The sequence below is a fragment of the Peromyscus maniculatus genome, chromosome 1 (genome assembly GCF_049852395.1).
Source record: "Peromyscus maniculatus bairdii isolate BWxNUB_F1_BW_parent chromosome 1, HU_Pman_BW_mat_3.1, whole genome shotgun sequence".
In the NCBI taxonomy this organism is placed as follows: Eukaryota; Metazoa; Chordata; class Mammalia; order Rodentia; family Cricetidae; genus Peromyscus; species Peromyscus maniculatus.
In genome coordinates, this window is record NC_134852.1 from 213,038,701 (window position 1) to 213,065,523 (window position 26,823).

Consider the following 26,823-nt stretch of genomic DNA (forward strand, 5'->3'; position numbering starts at 1 on the left):
CTCTACGGTTTCTTTCAGGCTGTAGATGGCCAGAACACAGCTGGTGGCAGACAGAAACACTGCCACTGTTGACACCAGCTGGCTTAAGAACCTAAGAGGCACCTTTGGTGTAATGGAGAAGGCAGAGTCTAAAATAAAAAAATCCATATTAAAAAGTGGAGGTGGGAGAATTAATGTTCCTCAGCTTTCTCAAGGGCTACTTGTTACCTTGTCACGAATGCCTGAGATTGTTGGATGCCTTAGGTCCTAGAAATTCCACTTCTAGAAACTTCTTGTAAGGAAATCATTTATGAAGAGACAAAAAGATGGAGCTTCTAAGATGTTCTCCATGTAACTATTTACAACGTTAAAAGATGGACCAATCTATATGTCTGACATCAGGGGATTGATGCTTAATGCGGATTATATGAAAAAAATAATGTTAAGAATAAAGCAAAGAGAGATTTATAACACACCAAATGGGAAGGTAAGCAATAAGATATTATGTGTATTATGTTGCTCTTTGAAAACTATGTATATTGCATATACTATATGTAATATAGAATATACTAAAATTCTCTCTCTCTCTCTCTCTCTCTCTCTCTCTCTCTCTCTCTCTCTTTCTCTCTCTGTTTTTTGAGACATGGTTTCTCTGTGTAGCTCTGGCTGTCCTGTAGGTCAGAACAATAAATATGGAGTCTAGAATGGTTAGATGTTGATTTCCTACACTAGAAAAAGGTTAGACGGTACCAACATGGTGTTGGAATAACTGTTTACTTGTCTGAAGGGGGAAATGTTTGTTTTTTTGCTTTGTGATCCATTCACAGAGATAGAGATCCAAGCGCATTAAAGGTGAGCCCGTTGCTTGAGGACATAAAATGTGCAGATCAGGTTCAAGGACAGAAGAGCCGGAGACTGAGAACTGAAGAAAGACAAACCGCAGGTTCCACAGCAGATTCTTGCTGCCCCGTCTGACCACTTGAGTTCAATCCCTGGGTCCACATGGTGGAGTGAGAGAACTGACTCCCCTTCTATCAATCAATCATCAATCAATCAGTCAATCAATAAGTAAATTAAAAACGCAATCTGAATTTTTTTTAGAATAAAAAAGACCATCAAAACCCAGAGGCCCAGAGTTTATTTCCCACGTCACAAAAACAGAAAGCAAAACAACAAATGAAACCAAGACAAAGGCCATCATCCCAAAAGAAATGTTGGAAAGACTGAAGCAAGCTTTCTACAAAAGAAATACAGAGCAATACTAACCATGACAGTTATCAAAAAAGTTAAGACTGGAAAAAAACATTTTCACTCACTACCATTCTAGTTTCTGCCTAACAATCATGTGTCTGTCTGTCTGTCTAACAAGCATACATAATTGTCAACAGTAGCAGGATGGGAGAGGTTTCTTTTAAATTTGACTTTTGGTTCCTCTTTCACATATTTTCTGATCATATAATATTTTATTGTTGTTGTAGTGACAGGGTCTCATGTAGCCCTGGATGGTTTTAGCCTCAGTATGCAAGTCAAGGATGACCTTGAACTACTGATCCTCCTGTCTCCACCTCCTAAGTGGGTTATAGGTGTGCACCACTGCAACCAGTTTATGTGATGCTGAGTCTAACCCAGGGCTTGTCTTCCTGAATGCTAGACAAGAACTCTACCAGCTATACTGTGTTCCAGCCCCTCATATATTATGTTTATAATAAAAGCACTGTACATACATGGCAAATTTGTCTGGAAATGTAGGGCAACTTTCTCAGAGTGGCTGGCATAGAAGACCCAGAGCTGAGTCTACTGATGCTTAGGCTTCTGGGGTCTCATAAGAGTCTATTCTTTCTACCGAGAAGCCCACAAGACGACAGCATAACCTTTCCAACAAAGGAGGCCCCAGTGTCCTGAAAGCATCATTCCTGGAACACCTCACAGAACTGACCATTGGTCTTTAGGGTTCAGCTGGAACAGGAAAACATTCCTCTCCAAAATTACAACAGCATTCACATAGGATCCAACATGTCTTATACTTGACTTTTATCTTTGGTATTTCCCTCTGAAGGAAGAACACTTGTAATTGTTATTATTCTCATTTTGTAGAAGGAGAAACTGAGTGTCTGGCAGTTGAGCATTTACCTGATCAATCTGGTCACATGGCTTGAAGATAAAGAACAGTTGGACCAGCCTCTACTTCTGCCACATGTCCTTTTTTCCTTCCGGATGAACACACCCGCTTAGTGCACAGATGCAAGTTGTTCCTACTTGAGCTTGAACAAGAGTGTTGTGGAGTCTCCTGCCACAGTCTCCTCACTTGGTGTTTAGTGTTCCTGGGCTTCCTTGCTACTTGGAAACAAGCTTGGCCAGGCCAATTCTCTGGTGGCCCAGGAAGGGCCTAGGTCTGGAGACTCCACCAGAGGGGACCGTCCTCCCTGGGAAGTTGTCTACCCTCCACACACTTGTCAATAAGCTGGAGGTTTCTTGGCCCCCCACCCACATTTCCCCAATCCACTAAGGGTTTTGTATACAGAAGGGTGTGCACAGCATACCACAGTTTGCAGAGTCAGTGGGCTGGTCAGGGAGACCTGGAGTCCTATCTCTAACCCTCTCAAAATTCATGCTGACCTCAGACCATTTCTGTTCCCACTGGAGGCTCTCTTTTCCTTTTGCAATATAGGTGTGATGTAGTCTGTAAGGACATGAAGCCATTTGGCATGGTGAGGAGCACAGCCAGGTTAGAACCAAGAGATGAAGATTAGAGGCCAAATGTGACAGACAAATAATATTTGTCTTCTAGAATCACCTAGAAGACAAACTTCTGGGCATATCTTCAAGGGAGTTTGTATATGGCTAAATCAAGGTGGGAAGACCTACCTTAACTATGGGTTGCAACCAACCATAGAGTTCAAGACTGAATAAAAGGGAGAAAGCTAGCTGAGCACCAGCATCCCTCTCTGTCTGCTTCCTGATTGACCCTGTGCCTTCCCCACAGTGATAGTCTGTACCCTTGACTGTGAGCCAAAATAAAGCTTTTCCTCTTTAAGGAGCTTTTGCCAAACACTTTGTCATAGCCATGAGAAAAGAAACTAATGTGTGGGGAGATCCAGAGGCAGACTGAAGAGGAGGGGGAGCACACCCAGGCCTCTGTTCTGGATTATAGAGGAGGGGGGAGCACACCCAGGCCTCTGTTCTGGATTATAGAGGAGGGGGGGCACACCCAGGCCTCTGTTCTGGATTATAGAGGGGGGCAGCACACCCAGGCCTCTGTTCTGGATTATAGAGGAGGGGGGAGCACACCCAGGCCTCTGTTCTGGATTATAGAGGAGGGGGGGCACACCCAGGCCTCTGTTCTGGATTATAGAGGAGGGGGGAGCACACCCAGGCCTCTGTTCTGGATTATAGAGGAGGGGCAGCACACCCAGGCCTCTGTTCTGGATTATAGAGGAGGGGAGGGAGCACCCAGGCCTCTGTTCTGGATTATAGAGGGGGGGGGAGCACACCCAGACCTCTGTTCTGGATTATAGAGGAGGGGGGGCAGCACACCCAGGCCTCTGTTCTGGATTATAGAGGTGGGGGGAGCACACCCAGGCCTCTGTTCTGGATTATAGAGGGGGGGAGCACACCCAGGCCTCTGTTCTGGATTATAGAGGAGGGGGGGCAGCACACCCAGGCCTCTGTTCTGGATTATAGAGGAGGGGGGGAGCACACCCAGGCCTCTGTTCTGGATTATAGAGGAGGGGGGGCAGCACACCCAGGCCTCTGTTCTGGATTATAGAGGAGTGGGGGAGCACACCCAGGCCTCTGTTCTGGATTATAGAGGAGGGGCAGCACACCCAGGCCTCTGTTCTGGATTATAGAGGAGGGGAGGGAGCACCCAGGCCTCTGTTCTGGATTATAGAGGAGGGGGGAGCACACCCAGGCTTCAGTTCTGGATTATAGAGGAGGGGGGGCACACCCAGGCTTCAGTTCTGGATTGTAGAGGAGGGGGGGAGCACACACAGGCCTCTGTTTTGGATTGTAGAGGAGGGGGGCACACCCAGGCCTCTGTTCTGGATTATAGAGGAGGGGGGGCACACCCAGGCCTCTGTTCTGGATTATAGAGGGGGGAGCACACCCAGGCTTCAGTTCTGGATTATAGAGGAGGGGGGGAGCACACCCAGGCCTCTGTTCTGGATTATAGAGGAGTGGGGGAGCACACCCAGGCCTCTGTTCTGGATTATAGAGGAGGGGGGGAGCACACCCAGGCCTCTGTTCTGGATTATAGAGGAGGGGGGGAGCACACCCAGGCCTCTGTTCTGGATTATAGAGGAGGGGGGCACACCCAGGCCTCTGTTCTGGATTATAGAGGAGGGGGGGACACCCAGGCCTCTGTTCTGGATTATAGAGGAGGGGGGGTCACACCCAGGCCTCTGTTCTGGATTATAGAGGAGGAGGGCACACCCAGGCCTCTGTTCTGGATTATAGAGGAGGGGGGGAGCACACCCAGGCCTCTGTTCTGGATTATAGAGGAGGGGGGGCACACCCAGGCCTCTGTTCTGGATTCATCTTTCAAGCACCTTCATCAGCCTGTGACAGATGCCCAGGAAGGAATATGTGGATGGTGACATCCTTCCATAATTTTCCACAGTTGAAATCAGAAGTGTAGGACTAGAAACGACTTTATAGGCTGCACTCTCCAATGCCTTCTCTCAGAAACCCAGAAACAGCAACAGCTTGCCCAAGGCTGCAGAGACCATGCATTAGGACAGGTTGTATGAGCTTGCTTGAAGACATCAGACAAAGCGAGGGATAGCTGGCTTGGCACTGTTTAAGAGACAGGGGAACCCCTAGGGAGAACTACCCCTCATCCAAAACCCCTACATTGATTTCTCCAGCTCAGTCACTCCTGGGAGAGGCCTGATGCTCTCATAATGAAGTCATATCTATCACAAAGATCCTTGGGGCTACTTAGCTGAGAAATAATTACATGTGTCTCAGAACTGGGAGAGCAAGGGTTTCTATCCAACAATCCATGATGCTCTTTAAAAAAGGGTTTCACTATAAACTGTAGCTGGGGAGGGGAGAGGCAAGATTTTCAAGCCAGGATGCCATGTTCTAATTCTTCCTTTTATGTCTTGGCACCATCTCATCTGTATGTCTACATCACTGTGTAGACACATTAAAGAACATTAAAGGAGATTAAAAGAGGAACAACCGCCATCTATAATCATATTGCTGTAACTAAACTGGTCACATGCCTGTTCCTCCTTGCTTAACTGCACAGGCAGGGCATGAATGCACTCTCATTGTCAGCAATTAAACAATCAAGAAGTACATGGCGTCACCAGGAAAACTGCCCAGTTTACAGCGGACTCTCTAGGTCCCCTTTCCTGTCCTAGAGTCAATCTGCTGCCAGCTTAGTGAAAATCTCTCCAGAAAGTTTCTCCAAGTTTCCATCTAGGTCTGTGCGTGCAGCTAGACACACAGTGGTGTTTGTGTTAAACATTAACAGAATCATATCATGTATTGTTCTAGAATAGTTGTTCTTAACCCTCCTAATGCTGTGGCCCTTTAATACAGTTCCTCATGGTGTGACGACCCCCAACCATAAAATTATTTTCATTGCTACTTCATAACTGTAATGTTGCTACTGTTTTGAATTGTAATATAAATATCTGTGTTTTCTGAGGGTCTTAGGAGACCCCTGTGAAAGGATCATTCAACCCCTAAAGGGGTTGCAGCCCACAAGTTGACAATGCTGTTCTAGAACTTGCTTTTTCCTCCCTTGATGGGTCTTAGAGATCTTCCCATGATACTTCAGAAAACTATTTCCCTTTTCTGTAGTGAGGAAGCATCTTTTTTTCTGAGGCAAATCTCCCATGAATGGATATGTAAGTTCCTTTTGCTTTTTCAATATTTGAAATAGTGACTGCATACTATCCTGCAGCCTTGAGATTTTTGCTTCTCTCTCAGAGCCTGTCCTTTATGGAATTAACCCATTGATCTGTTGCACAATGTCATAAAGAGATTTCTTCTCTTTCATTTCCAGTGCCCAGGACTGTGCCTCATGTGGCATTTTTACACAGGAAGTATTTGCTGAATAATTAATTGACCATTAAGAGGAAGATATAGTTGCATTATTTTACAGTTAATGCCTGTCAAAGGCCCACAGTTTACAAAGGCATTTTGATTTCCTAATCATATTCAATCCTCAGAACTACCTCATGAGGTCATGACTTCCTGATGAACTGTGGCCTGAAGTCAGGGATTGGGAGGCAAGGGTCAAGGTTTGAATCCTTGTCCTGAGACTTTCTGTATTGATCTTCAGAGAATCTACTTATCCTTTATGGGCTCCAATTATTACTATTTTTCAAGTATTTATTACTATTATTATTTTGTGTATATGGTCTTCGATCCTCTGTGTGATTCTCTGTCTCTCTGTGTGTGTCTGTCTATCTGTCTCTCTCACTCTGTGTGTGTGTGTGTGTGTGTGTGTGTGTGTGTGTGTGTGTGTGTGTGTGTGTGTGTGTACACAAACTATAATGCCCGTGTAGAGGTTAGAGGACCAGAGGCTTGGATATTGGTCCTTGCCTTGTTTGAGGCAGGGTTTTTCTAGTTGTTTTCTACTGTGCTGCACATTCCAGGCTAGCTGACCTGTGAGCTTCCTGTGGATTCTCCTGTATCTGCATCCCATGTTGCTGTAGTGCTGGGATTAGAGTTAGTTATTACCACAACCAGTTTTTATATTGGTTGTTCCAAGGATTCAAACTCAGGTCATTAGGTTTGTGCAGCAAGGGCTTTTATGGGACAAGACATCTCCCTGGTCCCAGTCCCAATTTTTAAACATGCAAAATAGGGATAGTGAACACACACACATACACACATATATACACACACACACATACACACACATATACATGTACACACACGTACACATGTACACACACACACACACACACACACACACACACACACACCTTCCTTGAAGGGGCTCATGATATTTAAATGTGACAGCCTATACCAACTACCTCATGCCCAAAAAAACTCAATAAATAATTGATCCCATCTGTCCCTTGCCCCACATGTCCTTTCTACCTGCCTAGAGTCAGTCACCTACATACTCGCCAAGTTTTGCAGCCCCTGAGATACCTCACTGCTTTCCATAAAGAATCTCCTTCATGGCCTTCCTTCACCTCCAGGAGTGTCTTGGAAATGCCACAGGAAGCGTATGCTTGCCTTGAATCATTCAAATGTAATAGCGGTAGCTTTCTTCTGAGCACTTTTCATTTGGACACTGATCCCATTTAATAACAGTTAGCTGTCTAGTACCCCAGCTAGCTCTTGAGGGCCAGCACTATGATTGACTAAATTTGTTAATTGCAGGTCAACTACAAATTTCCTTGTAAATGGTAAATGCTCCATTGGTAGAGTGAAAATTACCTAAAACGTCTACAAATATCTGATTTTTAAGTGATCCCATGCTTCCATGTTTCTAAGGGCCCCTCTTAATCCACTCTGCTCCAAGTCAGTGCCCTAGCCACCCTGCCAGCTTTACCCTTTGGGCTCTCAGGAGGAACGGCCTTTTCTTTCTTCCTCAGAGCCAGGTTTTTTTGCTTTCATCTCTGCCTCTGCTTAACCAGACCCATCTCAGGCAGCTCTTCGGGAAGAATTCACGTCGCCTTTATATTTTCCCCCTTTTGCCTTTTGTAGTGGCAACTTCCCTCACATTACCTTTCAAATAATGCAAGAGTGAAAACGATCATCACACCCAGCAGCCCTGGAAAACGTAAAATACTCCCGGAGAGCAGGGACAATAGGGACATCGCCCACCTGTAAGGTCGCATTGCATTTACTATGCACAAGCTGGGTCTCCTCTGGCAGTGTGCTCCTCAAAGGTTTTTCCGCTCTTGAATTCCAAATGCCAGCCAATGACTGTCACCTGTCACATACAGATAGATTGGGGGAGTGGGGCAGTGGAAGAATGTTGCTTTCATTTTTTTTTTCACGGTTTCTATTAGTATACTAATGCTCCCATCAAGCTTAAAATTTTATATTTTATAAGGAGATGTTTAATGGGCCCGTGGTGGATTCTTAACCACTTCATATAATTTGTTTTTTATGAAGGACGACACTGTGTATGCCAGATACTGACTAGAAAGAAGTTTCTGGATTTCCTGACAGCTGAGCCCTTCTGTCTTCCTTCTCGACCTGACTTGGTCTCTTTATGGAGAAGTGCAGTGTGGGGTGGAAGGTTTGGGAAAGAAACCAAAGCAGAGGTCTGGCAGGAGCAGGGAATCCCCCTTGAAGGATGCGGCACCTGCCCTCTCTGCTACCACAAGGGTGGGGTAGCTTGTCAGAGCCTAGCATCTGATGGGTTAACGGTCTTCTCTTCTGTTTAGTCTTTAATTTTCCAGCATGTTCTTTTGCTATAGTATTTGTCTAAGATTCTTTTCTTTTGCTAAAATATAAAGATCTGCAGTAAAATATTCTAACGTTGTAAATGTGATGAGTTTTGGCATCTGCGTGCATCTGCTACCATCATGGAATGAGTGGAGTGAGGAAGTGTTTCCAGCCCCTGGGAAGTTCCCCTGGGATTCTTCCTAGTCAGTCCTACTCCAGAGTCCATAGCATCAGCGGTGTTGCTGGGTATGAGCTTCATGTAAGCAGAATGACGCGTTCCTTTCCCCTCCTTCCTTTTATCCATTAGAACAATAGCAAAAGTTGTAGACATAATCTAATTTATTTTCCAAAATGTCAAAAGTTAACCACCTCAAATGTAGGGCGGTGGTGGCTTCTGGGTAGGGGGAATTTCAAGGACAGTTAATGATTTCTTTATTCAGTCTTGTTTAATATAAAACTATACATCTAGTTTTATAATAACAAAGGAAAATAGAGCTTTCTCACAGGGTCATGGCTCTTGTGAAAAAGTGAGCACCGAAGAACATCAGCCCACAGTCAGATATCTCTCTGACCTGTTGGGTTTTCCTGTTGGGATTCTTGGTTTTGTCTTTGACCAAAAGATTCCGCCATCTTCAAACTCTTTACTTGTGAAAGAATTATACACATATATGTTTTGAAACCTTGACTGTACATTTGAGTTTTAGCGGTATGTTTGAGTCTAACAGTAGCAGAGAAAAGTATACAATTGTCTGTCACACTGGCAAATTTCCCGGTGGATCAGCTGACAGCAGGCAGGGACAGTTTCCTCTCCTGTGCTCTGTGTCTCTGTAACACAGACGTGTACACACAGGAGAGGCATAAATACTTTGCGAGTTTGGAATCCTGACACAGTGTTTGTAGGAACACTCAAAACATGAAGGAGGAAAAACAGCCTCCTGATTTCTTGGCAGAATGGAAAGCCCAACTCCATTGGCTAAATGATCCCATATGTGGTAACCACCAAAACTGGGGGTGGGGGGTGGGGGTGGGACTTGACATAGGCTGCAGAGAGATGCCAGCACTCTGTATATACCGGCTAGACCGTGGGCAAGTTGAGAACCTCATTGAGCCTGTCTCCACTTCTCTAAAATGGGGTGATGATGGGTAGTGGGAAAGGTGATAAAAATGGTATGCACTATTCATGTACCAACAGCCTACTGACTCTTCTGGACCAGGAGTAAGTGCTCTGGGATCCAGGCTCTATATCTTAGGATCACTGACTTTCAGAGAGGGTCATGAATTTGAGTCAGGGACATTTTGTTAGTGAATTAGAGGTGGGGAGAAAAAGGAAAAGCCAGTGGAGTCATGCCGAGCTGAGTAGGAATTCTAACTCACTGATTTATAACTGTATGTGTGACCTGGGGCCAGTATGAACATCAGAGCCTCAGTTTTTCATGTGGGAAATGGGAGTAGCTTCCAGTGGTTTTAATCATCGCTTCAGCGCATTGCTGTGTGTATTTTGTGGGTAGCACAGCAACTGAGACAAAAGCTATCATTGATAGGAATGGACTGTCTCTCACCTGAGAGGCCCTGGCAAGGACAAGAAAGGAAACTGACCCTACCCTATCTTCCAGCACACCTGAGCAGCTGCTCTGTAAACCAGGGTCATGGGGGCTCAGAACAAGGGGCTTTGATGCTTACACAATTAGAATGGAGTTTTCCACCATGCTGGACATGGACAAGATGGATCACCTGGACTGAGAAAATGGGCCAGATATGCCTGAGGCCATCTGGGGGAGAGCTGCAGCCACATGGTTGGCACTATGCAGCCCTCCTCATCTGGAAGGCATGTTCTGATGCTCCAAAGCAGCTGGGACCAGAGACTGTAGCCCAGGGAAGTAGGGGTTGGTTGGTTGTTTTTAGCAACAAGAAGTCACAATCCTCTCCCTTCCCCCAGCTCATTTCAGTACATACCTAGGGGCCTCTTTAGGATCTCCTTCACATCCACAGAAACCTTTCCCCAAGTCTCAGAGGCAGGCTAAGGGCCTCTCTAATCCCTGGGTTTTGCTAGACATGGGAGCTGAAGCCAACTGGTCTGGGGTTTAGCCAAATTCACTGTTTCCTGGTACAAAATGTTTGCAACAGGTAACCATTTGAGAGAGGGGATACTTTTAAGAAAAAGCAAGTCGGCTAACACAGCCCCTCCCACCCATTTGCTCTTTGGTGAGGGTCCTCAGCTTTCCAACCCCACCCTAATTTCCCTTCACTTAGGCCTCTGAACTACCACTTCGCTGTTCATACTGGAATGTTGGGGCCTTTCTCATGCTTGGCGACTCGACTGCCTCTCCCGCTGCGCAGCTGAATCTTTTTGAAGGGTTCTTTCTCATCTTTTAAAAGGGTTTACCCACACCTGAACTCCTTCCTCTTTTCCCTGGGTCCACCTGTCCCTGCCCTTGCGGAGAGGGCACTGTGGGGGTGGGAGTAGGCGGTAGGGCCACCGTGTGCTCAACCCTGATTTTAGCCTTCAATCTCTCTGAAAGCCAGACTGGAGTTGGAAAGCTTCGTCCTCAACAGGCATTACAGCTTGGGGTCTAGAGGGCTGCCAGACTGCACTGGGGCCCGCAGCAGACTCTTCCACAGCTTGGAGCCCAGCTGTTTGTTGCCTGGAGCCGGGAACCTGAGGTGAGAGACCTCCTTCTCTGTTTCCCCAGATGCCTGAGCTGAGCATATGCTTCACTCTTCTAAGCAATTTTTAATTCATAGCATAACTTTGGAAACCTCTAAATAACCGTCCTCAGAACCAAAACAACTCCTACAGTCTCAGCGAATAGAGGAGGCTACCCCAAGGAGCGGGTATATGGGAGACCAGAGGGGCCCTGCTGTTCCTCACTGCCAAGTCTTCTTCCTGGAAATGCAATTGGACCCCAAGGTATTTTGTAGCTGGTTTCAAAATGGTTTCGGTTAGGACTTTGTAAAGTTAGATTAAAACAAAACAAAACAAAACAAAACAAAAACCAAAACATCAAATACGTGCTTACAGAGATTAAAGGCTGCACGCACACGAACACACACACAGGCAAATACATAGAGCATACAAATATGTACCAGAACAATGTATAATTAATATAATGTATATAATAAACATTAGATAATTAACATGACTATAAAATAATATAGGAGCTAGATGCCATAAATTAAACAACACTCGCTGAAAATCGATACATATTATACCGTAAACAGTATATAATGCAACGAAAATAAGTTGTAGATCCTGTGTATGAAACACAGTGACCTCTTCTGAAATACACAAGGTGTGTTGGAGTTTTATTCTGCAGCATGGGAAAGGAAGCCACCGGTGATCTAGATCTGCTGCGCATGCCGAGCCTCCAAATCTTCACCTATCCTAATTCCCCAGAGCCGTCTTCAAGACGGATTAAAATGTCCCTCCAAAGGTCAGTTTCTTGTTGGGATAACGGAATCGCAGGATTTCTTACAAGGGTCAGAATCTGACTGGGGGGAGGGCGCAAATTTCACAAATGACGCAGGAGGGCACACTCACATGGTCATTGTAAGCCTGTTTGGTCCCTAGAGCGTATGAGTGTTCTGTCTCACGCACGCAAAAACAGTTTAACTCGCCGTTTACCAACTTAGGCATTTACAGTCAATTTTAACCTTGAAATGAATCTTCGTTTGCAAGATCTGAACGCTGGAGAGGCCCTTCAGCACGGTGGTTGGAAAGGCAGTTTCGAGACCCATGGACGAGTTGGAGATTTAAAGCAAAGTAAAACGCACAGTTAGAAAAATTATATTAAGGGCGCTCTCACAAGTAAAGCAGTTTATTAGGTGCTGCATGCGTTTACTCTTCCCAGGAAGGAGAAATTAGAGAAACACTTCCACGGAATGTTACCCGAAAGAAGGACGCAATCTGAAAGGAGGAAACAGAGTCGGTTGGGGATTGCAACCTGAAACACTGGGAATTAATTTTCTCCGAAGTCACCCAGGTCTAGAACCTCGACTTCGGTTGAAAGCTGGGTGTGTGCGTTAAGCAAAAGCGCTCTTCTATTTTGGAAGGGAAAGCCGGCAGGCCTAGATCTGCCGCGGGGCTGGTCCGCTGCTGGGCTGGTCCGCTACCCGGCTCCGGAGTCTGAGACCCCAACGCACGGCTGCGGACAGCGCCCGGGCAGCGAGAGCTAAGAGCGTTTATTTGCAATCACTTTAACTCTTGGTGGCTGGATCTTTCCAGCGCCCTGCGGCGGGCGGAGTGTTAGACAAGCCCTGAAGTCTGTAGCTCTCACCTCAGAGTCAATATTATCTCAGATGGGCACAATAGACTGGAATGAAAAGCTAATATTGAACCAATGCGGTCCCTGCTCGCGCCGCTACGATGCCACCCTTTGTTGCGCAGCCCCGGGCGAGCCTCTGGCAGCCCAGCTAAGTGGAGGGCTGCGGTGGTCGGGGCCCTGGTCGGCCTCAGGCGGACTGCAGCTGTTGCAGCACCCCGGAGGCCCCTCAGCACCCCCACTCCCCGGCGGCCTCTTCTCTAACTGCCAGTGGCTGGTTTGAGTGCAGAGAGAGCCACACCGCGCTTCCCTGCTCTCCAGCAGGGTGATGCAAACAGGAAAGCCAGGCCTAGTGAGTTCGGCTTGTATGTGCCAGGGGCCCCTGACTGCTGCGAGTGTTTCGTGGGGCATGGGCAGCTTGGGCACCGGAGCCCGAGTCATGAGCCCTAGAAGAAGCCATAAGACTACCCGTTTTAAAGTCTAGAGTTGTTGGCAAAGGGTGGATACTCGAAGGGTGTTTTCGGGCATCACAGGAATCTCCACAATGAGTAGGTAGGCAGAGCTAAAGCGCTAAGAAAGCCCCAGACACTCCTTTTTGCCTCGTGCTTAATGCTGACGATGTTCTGTGGCCACTAGAAGAGGTTTCAAGACTTCTTTGAATCTCCAATGTGGAAAGACACGGGGAAGCACACAGGCAACAGGGCTGCCCTCCCACCCACAGAAGCACAGAGGCCCCTACCCACATCCTCCCAACTCCTAGTTAGGCATTGTTAGTTCTGGGAGGGGGATGTGGCTTTCGGGACAGATGGTGGGCCAGCGCAAGCAATCAAGGGCCAGGGTTACAAAGATGCAAGAAAGCATGAACAGGCTTTGTGGCTTGGGTCAGTTTGGGTGACCCATCTGAGGGTGGGGACTCTGCTGACCTTTCAAGTTGGCTGGAGTGTGCGCTTTGGAGACTGGGTGGGAGGGTGACTGGGTTGCTCAGAGTTCCTAGGGGACCAACCAATGCATCTTGTTAGGACATGGCAAGGTGGCACAATGAGTGAGCACAAACCTCTCTGACCCTCAGTTTTCTCACCTGGAAAATGGGCATCTTACCATTCACCACATTTTGAAGTTCACTGACTCGTGGGTGTGAAAGGACATGCTTAAAGCCCAAACTTCACACGGGAGAGGAGCTGTTTCTCGAATTTTTCTGGCATTCTCCCTAGCTTTCAAGGAGAGCTCAAGCAGTTGGGAACAAAGCTGCGTGAGAGCCCAGGAAGGTGCCTGAAGGACTCCATGCACACACCCTGGACCTAGATGTGCCTTGGAGGAGCAGCTTTGGGGTGACTGGGGGTGTGCCACACCCTATCACCCAGGAGTATCTGCAGACAAGGCTGTTTCATGTTCTTCTGGGCAGTCACCTAGGAAAGCCTGTCCGTGTTCCCTGGCTCCTGTGTCCTTGTGTGTGAGAACATCTGTTTTCCTTGCCTTGCTTGGCCTTAATCTCTCATTTGAAGGCAGCTGATGGAGAAGGAAATGGTGACACCCCTTCTCTCTTGATCATTTCTTTGCTTTCAATAATGAGTCATCAGGGCTGTGTGTGCTGAGGATTGACGAGTTTCAGTGACGGCAGTAGGGCCCGAAGGCCCTGGCGTGTCTCCTGGAGTAGTATGGAGTTCTGGACCTGAACGCTGGGTTTAAAAAAGAATGGTTTCCAGAGACCCCGAAACTCGCATCTTTCCCCAGTCACCCAGCACAGCAGAAGCCAGGATCCGGGAGAGACCACCTCCAAATGTGCAGTTTGAGCAGTAGGGCGGAGGGCAATACTCCAAGGCCCTCCATATACCAGCCGAGTTTCCAGTAGGTTCTATACGGATTCTACCGCTTCACCTCAAGAGAGGAGCTCAGTTGCTCCGTGAAAGATGAGGTCCATGCTTGTCTGGTGGCAGGGACAGGAAGGGTCATCAGAGTCCCATCGCTGTAGCCCAGTCACATCTTGTGGGTTTGCAGTTAGTGATACTCTGGCACCTGCGCACTAATCAGACTCCCCCCATCTCGGGCTGTCCTCCACCTGCCGCAAGGGGGCGTACATCTAGGAGAGCGGTACCTGGCAACCCAGTGCTAACTCTGCTCAGGATCACCACAGGACCGTTCTCTAAGCCACAGTGGTTGGGCAATGGCATCCGGGTCCTCAGGCATGGAGTTGTGGTCGCCTTTGCGCAACAACTGACTGTCTCCCTGGCTTAGGTGGTCCCAGTCTCCAAGACCTTGTTAGAGCAGAACCTGTCCTTTCCTCCCTGCTCCCTTTACAGGAGAGGTTGGCTCCTAGAGAAAGGGAAACTACAGAGAGGAACTCTGGAGCTAAGTTGAAGCCAGGAAGCAGGTGAGACGCAAGGTCAAGTCACCCTCCCTTCTCAGTAGCCAAGAGCCTCCTCAGAGGTCCTCCTCTGTTTTGAACCGTGATTGGTGGCGGTGGGCAAACTCCGAGGGTGTCGCGCCCGTGCGCGTCGCTCGCCACTAGGTGCCGCTGCGCACACGTGGATTGCGGCCCTGGGCTGCCTTGCCGGCTCCGCGAGAGAACTCTGGGGAGGATGCCAGAAAGGGATTTACCGTGATAATTTTAAAAAATGTTTTTAAGGTTTTAATTCTCCTTTTTGTTTTCCCACAGCCGCCCTAGCTTTCAGAGACCAGAGGGACTGGGATCACAGTTACAGAGCTAGAGAAACTTTGTAGCCAACCCTAGGTTGGTCCTCAGGACTCCTCACACAAGCCCGGGCCCCACTGGTGAACAGTGGGGCTCACCATGCTAGGGCACTACATGATCCTAACACTAAGGAAAATGTAAAGAATGCTGAAAGTGAGCCAAGCTCATCTATACCCAACGGCCTGTAAGACACTGATTCTGCCTTGTGTGATAACCACTCACTAGTCATCCCAGTCACCCCAGCCCCTAGAGCTGCACGATGTTATCCACCCACCCCAGATACCCCTGGATGCTAGCAGAGACCTGGCAGGAAAATCAACACAGCAGATGGGTATCACAGATTCCCAGAAACCTCTGCCCTTTGATACTTCTAGAGAGTCAAGAATCCAGGCTGCTCTCAGCCCCAGCACCTCCTGAGCGAAGTTCACGGCCTTTGAGGGGAACACGAGGGAGTATGGCAGGAGTAAAGTTAGTGTGAATGCCTTTGTACAGCTTCATTGATCATTCTGTGAAGCCCTGACTGGGGCCAGAAAACGACAGCAATATCCGGGAGAGGAGCTGGCTTTTATTAACGTTCATTATGTGCTAGACACTGTCCTAACAATTTGCTTTGCTTATCTCTTGCAACAATCCCAAATGCGACTGCATTATTATTTATTCCCATTTAGGGCAAGAGAAAAAAGAGGCAAAGAAGGTAGGTGGCTTGCTCAAGGTCACACAGTAAAGCTATGAATGCGATTAGATATGATTACAAATAGAAAAATTCACTTTGTACTGTACAGTTTTGAAAACGGGTTGTGTAATTATCTTCACTCTGATAAAGAACACTTTGATCATGCTGCCATCCAGAAACTTACCGGCCACTGCTACTGTCTGCTTCCTAGACACAAGGGCTGTATTTTACATACAACAAAATGAGGTCAGGGGAGATTGAGATGTTGACCCAGGTCGTTCAGTAAGAGACAAATATATGATCTTGATCACATGTGTCTTCTATTCCTCTGCCGGCAAAATCTATGATGTTCAACCCTCAGTGACTTGGGGCGCCCAACTGTGTGTACAGGTACTTAACCAAACAGCCCCTTCTTGGGTCTTCAAGGAACAAAGGAGGTGCGAATTCTGCTAGGCCCGACGCCAGATGGAGTGTCTCCATCTCGGAGCTCTGGGTCCCAAGCTGGACTTGAAGCCCAGAGTCCTGGTGCGCCTCTGCTGGTCAGTGTGGTTAATGAGTTACTCTCTCGTTAATTCCTCTACACGTCGTCAGGGAGGCCAGATCCTTACCGGGCACCTCGGGCTGAAGGCATGAATTAGCATAGATTACTGGGCTTCCTGGGCTTGTGCTCCCAGCCCGACTCACCGGAAACCGCCTTTCTTCTTCTGCAGAGGTGGTGTGGGAGTGGCGTGGAACCCCCTAAGGTTCCGGTGCTTGAGGCAGAGGTACTGAATACTCCCGGTTTCCTTCAAAATTCAGGGACCCATTGTGTGAGCATGGGCCACCCAGAGCCCACCTCCAGTGTCAATCCTAGTGGTAGATGAGCAGTTTGCAAGAGGTTGGTGGCTAGCTGAGGATACCATGAAATTGGTGAAATGTCACTGCCTCAGGCAAGAGACTGGGGGCCCTTGTCTGAAGCTAGGTGCTCATTCTCTTAGGACATTTCCCTGGTACATCTTGATACAAAGAGGTGAAGCATTAACCAGTACCAACTGCACACGAAGCACCCAAGGACAAACATTTTGAATCCACACTATGGTGGTCCAATCAAATCACCCAGACAGGTCTGGATTCCTTGGCCCTCAAAGTCAGTAACTGTGATACCCTCAGCACGAATGCTAACTGGGTGGAGTTGGGGGTGGAGGCACCCACATTTGGTCCCACAGCCTGAGTGGAGCTTTTAGTGGTCCTGATTTGGAGTCAGAGTTTCAGGCCCCTTCTGGAAGCCCAGGCCCACCTTCTTGCCCTCCTCCAGAGGATTTGTGGTGTGACATATGGAGTATTTGTTTCTAGCTTCAGAAGCTCCCAGTTGCTCCTCTGAAGCTTGCTTGGCTAGGCACAGGCCAAGACTTCTGCCCTTCACTGTGTTTCAGACTTCAGAGACCTGAGCACTGAGAGGCCTCTATTTCCACAGCCCAGATAAGACCAGGGAGAGATTTCTCATTTGGGGAATGGTTCAGGCCTGAAAGAGCGTGGCCTTCAAATGCACACCATTTTCATAGTGCTGGATCTAATGCCTACAACTGTTGGGCTTTCCAAAAATGGGACAAAGGAGCAAGGCCATCTGGAAGAGAAGGTGAAAACGGGCCCCGACCAAAGACTGGCGGTTCAAGGTCTGAAGTCCAAGGCAAGGTCAGATTTATATCTCTGTGAGAGCAAAGCTGGGCTCATGCCTGTCTGCTGGGCTATCTGTGAGAGTGTGTTTGCACACGCTTCAATACTCTTGGGGGATTCAAAGTGAAGGGGCAGCAAAAATAGCTCCTGTGGTCTCCAAGTTAATCTGTCTGGAGCCTCAACAACACCAGAAACTCTTTTCTCAGCTCCCATTCTACCTAGGGGTCCCCGAGCTTCTACCTTCTCAGAGGTAGAACACTATACAAGAGACACACACAACCTAAACAACAGCAGGTGAGTAACAGGGAAAGGAACCCTTTATTGCCGGACTTCCTGGAGCATCCTAAGGCCCAGACCCTTGGTGGAATCAGATGGCTTTCACACTCCCTCTAGAGGACTTCACATCTCTCTTCTGCAGATCTACCTCTCCCGGGTCTCAGGCAACCTAGTCACCAAACACAGACATTTTATCCCTCTTAAGATAAATGGCTTCGACCTGGGAGTAATAGATTTAAAGGACGCCAGGAAAAATTTTTTATCATTAATTGTAAACGTGCAAAATACCTGCTGGTCCTCCACTTTAGAAGAATGTAATTGGCAAAGGGTGGGTGGGTGGGGGAGGCGGCTGATGAATAGATAATAGATCTTTAACCACCAATAAACAGAGAGCAGCGCCAGCAGGCTGGGGGATGTGATCATAATTATGCCACAGCGTGAGCCAATGGGGAATGGAGAAGTCGGCCCTAAAATCATCCCAAAACCGAAGGCGAGCTCGAAAATACGGACAGGGTCTAGGACCGGAGACGCGATCCTAAGTACCTAGTAGAGAAACCCAGGTTTGCAGAGCAACTCAGCCCGGGGACCACAGATGTCAGAATAAAAATAGGTACAGTAATAATAACAATAATGGTAACAATGTCAACGCTACTAACGACAACGGAGCGATAACACAATCACCACTTCAGCTTTTGACCCAAGACTCCTTTCCCAAATATCCTCACACATCCCAGAGAGAACTGTTTTGGGGAAGGAGGTGAGCGCCCTCGGGACAGGAAAAGCGGACACTCTAGGGTGAGCTGGAAGCCCACCGCAACCGAGCAGGCACAGCTGGCTTCTCAGGTTTCCACTTGCAACGAACTAGCCCGGTCAAAGACTGCAAACGCGTGGACCCTGGAACCTCGAAGCTACGCTTGGTTGGAGGGTTGGGAGGACCCCCCTCCTCGCACGCCTAGGAAACCTCGGGAGTTTTGCTGGGGGTGGGGATTGGTATGAGTGAAGCGGGTTAGCCCTCGCCCGGAACCAGTCCCCGCCCGCTTACCCTCTCCGGACTCCCGAAAACGTCTCAGTGACCCGGACTCCGGGCGGCAGAGGACAGCCGCAGCGGAGCTCAGGGCGTGAAGAAATCTGCGCATCCGTCGGTGCTTCAGTCCTAGCAGCTCCCGCCCGGCAGGCTTAGGATCCAGGGGTCTGCAGCAAAGGCAGCGCGGGCCAAAGACTCTGCGGGGACCTGGGTGCCCCGGAGGGAGTGGTGTTAGTACAGTAGGAGGCGGTGGCTGAGGGGGAGGAGGTGGGGAAAGAGGAGGAGGAAGAGGAGGAGGAGAAGAACGAGGAAGAGGAGGAGAAGAGGGAAGCGGAGGAGGCGAAAGAGGAGGAGAGAAGCCGCAGTGGGCGCCGAGGGAGCGAGGGAGCTGGCCCGGAGCGACGGGCGAAGGCACCGAGAGGTCCGCGGCCGAGCGGGCGGCTGGAGGCACGGCCGGGGCAGCGGCGCCGACTCCGTTCCACTCTGGGCCGGGATCCAGGCCTCCGGGTTCCCAGGCGCTCGCCTCCCTCTGACGCACTTTAAAGAGTCTCCCCCCTTCCACCTCAGGGCGAGTAATAGCGACCAATCATCAAGCCATTTACCAGGCTTCGGAGGAAGCTGTTTATGTGATCCCCGCACTAATTAGGCTCATGAACTAACAAATCGTTTGCACTACTAGTGAAGAAGCGAACACTTCCATGGATTGTCCTTGGACTTAGGGCGCCCTGCCCGCCTTTTGCAAAGGAGAGAAAACTTTTTTTGCCTCCCCCGAGAACCCCCCCTTCCCTGCCTCTAACTCCAATCTCCCCGCCACGCCATCTCGCTCAAAAAAATATTACCCCATTCCACGCCTGCAAATTCTTCTGGAAGGATTTTCCCCCCTCTCTCCAGGTTGGGCGCGTTTGGTGCAAGATTCTCGGGATCTTCGGCTTTGCCTCTCCTCCCCCTCCCCCTCCTTTCCTTTTTCCTTTCCTTTCTTTCTTCCTTCCTTCCCTTTCCTTCCCCCCACCCCCACCCCAAACAAACGAGTCCCCAATTCTCGTCGGTCCTCGCCGCGGGCAGCGGGCGGCGGAGGCAGCGCGCTGCGGTCGCCGGGAGCCGGGAGCCCAGGGCGCCCGCTCCTCGGCGCAGCATGTTTCAGCCGGCGCCCAAGCGCTGCTTCACCATCGAGTCGCTGGTGGCCAAGGACAGTCCCCTGCCTGCCTCGCGCTCTGAGGATCCCATCCGTCCCGCGGCGCTCAGCTACGCCAACTCCAGCCCAATAAATCCGTTCCTCAACGGCTTCCATTCGGCCGCCGCCGCCGCCGCCGCTGGCAGGGGCGTCTACTCCAACCCGGACTTGGTGTTCGCCGAGGCGGTCTCGCACCCACCCAACCCCGCCGTGCCGGTGCACCCGGTGCCGCCGCCGCACGCCCTGGCCGCCCACCCCTTGCCCTCCTCGCACTCGCCACACCCCCTCTTCGCCTCGCAGCAGCGGGACCCATCCACCTTCTATCCCTGGCTCATCCACCGCTACCGATATCTGGGTCATCGCTTCCAAGGTACGTGCCACGTCGCGGAACTGAAGCGCGCCGCTCCCGTCGCCTCCTTCACAGTGCCGGGCCTGCTCCGGGTGGGCGCTCCTTGAGGCCTGGGCGGAGGTCAGCCCGTGTGCTGGGTTCCGAAACCAGGCAGCGAGGGGCCCGCGTGGCGTGGGTCCCCAGTTTCTGAAGCCGAGGTTCCTTTGGGTTATTGACTTGTCCACCCCTTGACCTTTTGGAAAGGGGCGCGAACGAGGTGTACGGTGGTATGCGTCGGGCTCGGGCTGGCTGGAACAAGCTACTGCCGTGTCAAGAAGCCCCGAGCCCACCAAGTCCCCAGAACGCTGGTCCCCTGGACCGTGTCCCCAGCCAATCTGCCGTATCTCAGGGATTCAGACCGGGCCACTCGGGCCAGGTTCATCGGACTGTTGAACCCCGCGCTACACCCACTCCACGCCCCTCTAGCCCATATCAGAGACTTTTAGGACTTCAAACCCCTTACGGAGGCAAGGGGACCTTCGCAACCCCAGAGCAAACAGTTTCTTTCCTCCAGCTCTGGAGGCCCAGGGAGGGGCGGAACAGAGCAAGCGGACACCTCCGCAGCTCCACTAGCCCTCCTCTGGACCTGTTTAATCGGGGGACCCGCGGACGCGGCGGGAAGGCGGGTTCTGTTTGGTTGATTTTTTTTTCTTTAAAAAAAAAAAGAAAGAAAGAAAGAAAGAAAGAAAGAAATTAAGAAAAAGGAAAGGGAGCGCCTAATTGAAAGAAGGCCCAACAAGGGAAGATCTGTTTGGGTGTCTTCGTTTTTTCCGATTTATTAATTTTGTTTGCTTCTGGGTAGGGGTTGGTAGGGAAGGTAAAACTTTAGGAAAAGGGTTCGAATATTTAGTTTGTCGACTGGAGTCCGCAAAAGACCCACCTCAGGCGGGGCAGGATCAATACCAAGGGGCTTGTCCGTTCAATAACACTTTGCATTCCTGTCAGAGTCTAGAATCGGGTAAATGCCACCTTGTCATTATATAGAAAAATTTTAAAAAACCCAAAACGACAAACAAACAAACAAACAAAAACCCAAAGCAAAGTAATACACCTTTCTCCCTTAGTTCAGTACTGAATTTACCTCCGTTCCCGCTGGAACTACTGGCTGATTTTTCATTGTTTGGGTTTTTAGTGAATAGATTTACTTTCTTTAATAAGAGAAGCCAAAATAACCCAGCCTTGGTTTCAAAGTTTAGAGCTCAGCTTCCCCATTCTCGACCAGCCAAGTTCTTGGTCGCCCACCACTTCAGGAGCAGCCTGGATCTTCGTGGCCGCAGACTATCGCGGTCACCCTGAGGCTCGGTCCCTCCACTCTGCTTTCCTAGCTTTCTGCAACCTGGGACCCCCAGAACCGAGTACTCTGGAGGCAGATGCCTTAGAAACTGGGCGTGCTTGCCTCAAGATTTCTGTCCCGGCCCGGCTGCAACGACTCGGCCGGCCTCTGCTGTTTCCCAGCGAGATAGACAAAAATTCTTGAATAAATCTGCGAGAAAACTAAGGGTAGAGTCCCGCTGTTCTTTCCACGCTTAAGTCAAAATTTTAAATAGACTAGAAACTAGACAACCTATTCTTATTCTTATTTTTGGATGGTGGGCACCAATCTCCCGGCCCGGTCTCTGTCGTCCTGGCTTCTGCTCCCGACACCCGGCATGGAGGTACCCCGGCCTGCGGTGCCGGGGCAGTTGTGGAGCCTGCGGAGGTCTGGAGCCTGAGGATTGGCCCTTCAGAGACAACTGCTATTTGGGTACCGCCCAAGTTGGAGCCCCGGGGGCCAGGGTCCGGCGGTTCAGCCGGTGTCCTTTTCAAAAGCCTAGGGAGAGCCACCGGCCCGGCGGGTCTGGTGCTGCGGACTGGGCAGAGGCCCAGGGAGCTATGCTGGGCCAGCCCGGCTCCAGAGAAGCTGCGACTGGGGCCTGGGAGGCCCCCTAATGGTGCTTTGCTGTGCCCCCTACAGGGAACGACACAAGTCCCGAGAGTTTCCTTTTGCACAACGCTCTGGCCCGAAAGCCGAAGCGGATCCGAACCGCCTTCTCGCCATCCCAGCTTTTAAGGCTGGAGCACGCTTTCGAGAAGAATCATTACGTGGTGGGAGCCGAAAGGAAGCAGCTGGCGCACAGCCTCAGCCTTACGGAAACTCAGGTGAGTGTGGCCCATCGGTAGGATACCCCCGCCAGACCCAGGCACTCAGCGCCCAGCACACCCACTAGTGCGGACCTCGGTCGGAGAGGGCTCGTGGAGTTTATTTCCACGCCAGAGCTCCCGATGTGTAACTTTCCAGGTGCTCGGCGTTGTCGGGGCAGTGTGAGTTGCAGGGATGAGCTCGTTCTTCTGCTGTGCGGCTCAGGCCCGGGCAACTCCAAGCCAAGCCACCTCTGTACTTTTGCTGAGAGTTTTGGTGAGAATCACGGAGACTCAACCAGGGTCCGAGATGTTGCTAATTGCAGCAGGGTGTTCTGGTGACTGGGGTTCAAGGCCGCAGAGGGTAGGGAATTGTTCAGATACACGTTCTGAAAGACTCCAGGGTCCACTCGATTATTCTTCTTAAGGGAATGCCGGGCGTCAGAAGCCGGAGGCCAGGCAGGCTGGGCGATCTCGAAAACTAGACAGTTCACAGAGAGCTACCCTTAGGGGACCCGGCCTTCCTGCGCTGCAAGTGTTGGCGGCCGGGCTTGGGTTAGTCCCAAGGCGGGGAGGGGGTTTCGGTCTACAGTAGGCGCTACTGTACTCCCAACCGCGAGGCAGGGTCAAAGTTCCCAGTAAACAGTAACGTTTGGGGGCTGAATAAGTTGTACTGCTTTTTCTAAGAAGCTCAAATCGAGGTTTTTGTTTTTAAAAAGTTCTCCTCCACGGGGGCAAAATAATAATAATAATAATAATAATAATAATAATAATAATAATAATAATGCCTTGTGGGTTTGTGCAGGGTGGGCACAAGCCAAGGCCCAGCTGATTCCTCCTGGACAGGCGAGAGGCAGCGGTGGTCTTTGTCCGCCTCGCTGCCCACACTGCCTAGAGCCTTTGTGTGCGTGTCAAGCCGGGAGCACACCGACTTGCGCTTTGGGCAAACGCAGGGGTGTGGGGGGGTGAACTGTCCTCCCCCTTAATTAGCAAACTCAAAGCAAATTAAACTCAGCCTTGTTCCCGCTCTGCTTTTTCATGGGGGCACTTTGGGGACAGGGGCACAGGGGAGAACAACAGGACCCTGTGGCAGTCTTCAAGGTGGAGTGGAGAGGTATCTTAGGAGTCACTACTGCCTTCTTCATCTGTACCACACTGCGGGACACACTTGGGCAGTGCTGCTGAATGGAGAGGACCCACCGCCCAACTTCCCCAGGTGGCAGCTGACTTCAACCTTACTGCTTCCTAGCTCTGGGGAGGCCAGGCTGTCAGACCCTCTCCAGAGGGAAGAGTTGTGGCTGAGGTTGAAGCTGACCCTACCCTGTTTGGGGCCTGGGACGGCAGCGGAGAAAGAGGCTCTGTCCTTCTCCCGCATGAACAATTTCTTTTAGTGCCTTCCTAAGTCACACACAGTCTCCCTGAAGCTTTCACTTCGGCCAGGCCCCGAGTGAGGCCTGTAAAGTCGCTGTCCACTGGGCTTCCTCTGGGCCAGTCTGGTCCCTAGTCCTGCTCACCTGCCACTGTCCCCCAGCAGGGCCTGAGGACAGGCAAAGCCCTATCCTCTCCTCAGGGCCTTGGCCTGGCCGAGGAGGCGCTATATTTAGACAACTTCAGACTGGCAGAAAATAGAAAGCACATTAGGCCCCGCAGAGACTGAGGTCTTTTCTGCACTCACTGGATGGGCAAACAAGAAACATGCTTTATTTTTTCTTTACATTTCTCCTTACTTAATTATTTTAACAAAGTTTTGTATGCTTCTAAAAAAGCCTTTGCTCTCGGTGGGGATGTGCTCTTGGCGGGAGAAACAGCTCCGGCCCTTGGGGGAAAGGGTCCTTGCTACGTTTTGGGAGGAAAGGGGACTAGGCTTCTCACCTGGACTCCTGCTCTCAGGGAGGAGACCATGGAGCGATCAGTGCTTAGAGTATGTGTCTGGGGGTGCTGAGGCCAGGCCTGGGCAAGGGACAGGCCTCTGGCATTTGATAGGAAGGCACTGTGAAGCATCTAACGATGCCCGCTTGCCTCTCCCCACAGGTAAAAGTATGGTTTCAGAACCGGAGGACGAAATTCAAAAGGCAGAAGCTAGAGGAAGAAGGCTCAGATTCTCAACAGAAGAAAAAAGGGACACACCACATTAATCGGTGGAGAATTGCCACCAAGCAGGCGAGTCCGGAGGAAATAGATGTGACCTCAGATGATTAAACGTACAAACCTAATCCCACAGAAATGGACAGCATGGAGCAAAAGAGACAGGGAGAGGAGGGGAAGAAAGAAAAAAACCCTACAAAACCAAACCAAACTGCACACACATTCACCAGGAAAGGGGGAGAGGGCGTCAGAGCAGCCGCTCACAGCAGACTTTGGACAGCGAGGGCACTGGACCGGGCACTGCGCGCGGAGGAGATGGCTGAGGACTGAGGACGGAGGCCCCTTTATCAACATGCAACCCTCGTCTAAAGAGGCAGCTGAGTGAGTGAGAGAGACAGAGACTGGGAGGGAGAGAGAGAGAAGGGAAGGAAGAATGAGAGAGAGAGAGAGAGAGAGAGAGAGAGAGAGAGAGAGAGAGAGAGAGAGAGAGAGAGAGAGAGAACACGATCCGGTCCTTGTGAGGCAAAGGCACATTCTGACAAGAGGAGCTGTCAGTCAAATGCCAAACCAGGGAAACAAGATGATTGGCAGGTATTCCACTTATCAAAGTCCATTTAGAAATGATAATGATTTTTTTTAAAAAAGGCACAGGACTTTTAATTTTGCACTTCACAGTGTTTCCCCCATCTTTATTTAGAAATAACATACAAAATTCCATGTCTAGCCCCATCCTACACCTGTTTCAAAAACTTGAATTGCATGTAGCATTTGTTGGGCGAATGGTGTCTAAAAAATGAATTGTAATTTTATTTTTCTGTTAAAGACAGGTTCTGTGTATTTTTATTTTTTTTTCTGAGAAATGTGCAGTCTGTAAAAACACTTTTTGATACCTTCTGTTGTCAAAGTGATTGTGAAAGCTAAATGAAGTAGGCTCGGAGATAGTGGTCCTCTTACAGAAAAATGAGGGAGCAGCATTGGGATGGAGGGCGGGGGAGGGTGCCCCTGAGAAGAATCAGGACTTGTGCTGGGGGGCTGAACAACAGCAGCAGCAGCAACAACAATAACAACAAAGACCTAAATTAATTCTATTTCTTGGATATTTCCTTTCCTAACATTCTAAGACTTTAAACCACCAAGTCAACGTCTCCTTTCAGTGGCTGGGGAAATCGACTGCATCCAGCCACTCAATGTAATGGCCATCAGAACTTTAAGATTGTCTATGGCAAAGGTGGAAGGAAGGACGATAGTTAACGGGGTGGTAGTGTGGCCAAGGACATGGGAGTTTTCAAGCACTGAGTTTCTCTTCCAAGACCATAGACTTATTAAAGAGGGTGACAAATGCTTCCTTAGTGTCTTCTATACCAGAATGTAAATATTTTTGTGTTTTGTGTTAATTTGTTAGAATTCTAACACACTATATACTTCCAAGAAGTATGTCAATGTCAATATTTTGTCAATAAAGATTTATCAATATGCCCTCAGAGTAGTTGTCTTGGGAAACTGAAGTGGATCTTTACAAAAGTAACTCTCTAATTCCAATGTAGTTTTTCTCCAACCAGGCTTGTGAGAACCTAACTCCCCACCCACAAAAGGGCCACACTGATGGCGTGGGGGGCGATGCATTTTTAAAGAGATATGACTGGAGAAGGGAGATGATTAAGACAACCAAACTCTTTTAGAAGAGGGAAGGAAAGGTGAGAAGTTATTCAAGCAACTTTGTTGAAGGGGTTTAGTTTCAACTCCTGGCTAAAAAACTAAAAGAAAAGTCTTACTTCTCTTTATCTCTCTTTTTTTTTTCTTTTTTTAAGCTTAGAATGTAGTTATGAATTGAAGAACATTCTCCAGGAAAATTCTTAGAACCTGAATTCCGAGGCTTCTAACTTTGTTTCTGACTTCAAACCCTTTAAGGACACACTGTCGACCTCCCTTTCTCTTCTTTTCCTCCTTCCTTTCCTCTCTCTTTTGGCTCTAATCTGCCAAAAGTGATGGAGATGAGCTCAAAGGTCCCAGACGCCTTATAAGGCAAGCATTCTGAGAAATCTTCCACTCTTAATTTTAACATAGAAAAGAAAAAGTTGTAACCATTCTCAAAGAAAACTTCACTCTTTTCCATCCCTCCCCCTCCCCCTTCTGGGGGT

General features: G+C 49.4%; 1 protein-coding gene and 1 long non-coding RNA gene across 3 annotated transcripts in view; one reads left to right on the plus strand and one right to left on the minus strand.

Annotated features, from left to right (window-relative positions):
- LOC121821209 (uncharacterized) overlaps positions 1-19,239 on the minus strand; it is a 74,528-nt gene extending 55,289 nt beyond the window's left edge. The window contains exon 1 of the long non-coding RNA XR_013048416.1: positions 18,942-19,239. This is a non-coding gene — a long non-coding RNA (uncharacterized LOC121821209). The remainder of the gene's footprint in view (positions 1-18,941) is intronic.
- An 816-nt stretch (positions 19,240-20,055) lies between these two features.
- Positions 20,056-26,168, plus strand: Emx2 (empty spiracles homeobox 2). Of its 2 annotated transcripts, XM_006978461.4 has the most exons (3): positions 20,056-20,464; positions 22,437-22,621; positions 24,632-26,168. In XM_006978461.4, exons 1-3 carry the CDS (start codon positions 20,056-20,058, stop codon positions 24,797-24,799), a joined length of 762 nt encoding a protein of 253 aa, XP_006978523.1. In that variant the 3' UTR covers positions 24,800-26,168. The 2 variants fall into 2 exon arrangements, with proteins under 2 accessions (XP_006978523.1, XP_006978524.1); XM_006978462.4 differs by lacking the exon at positions 22,437-22,621.
- The last annotated feature ends 655 nt before the right edge of the window (positions 26,169-26,823 follow it).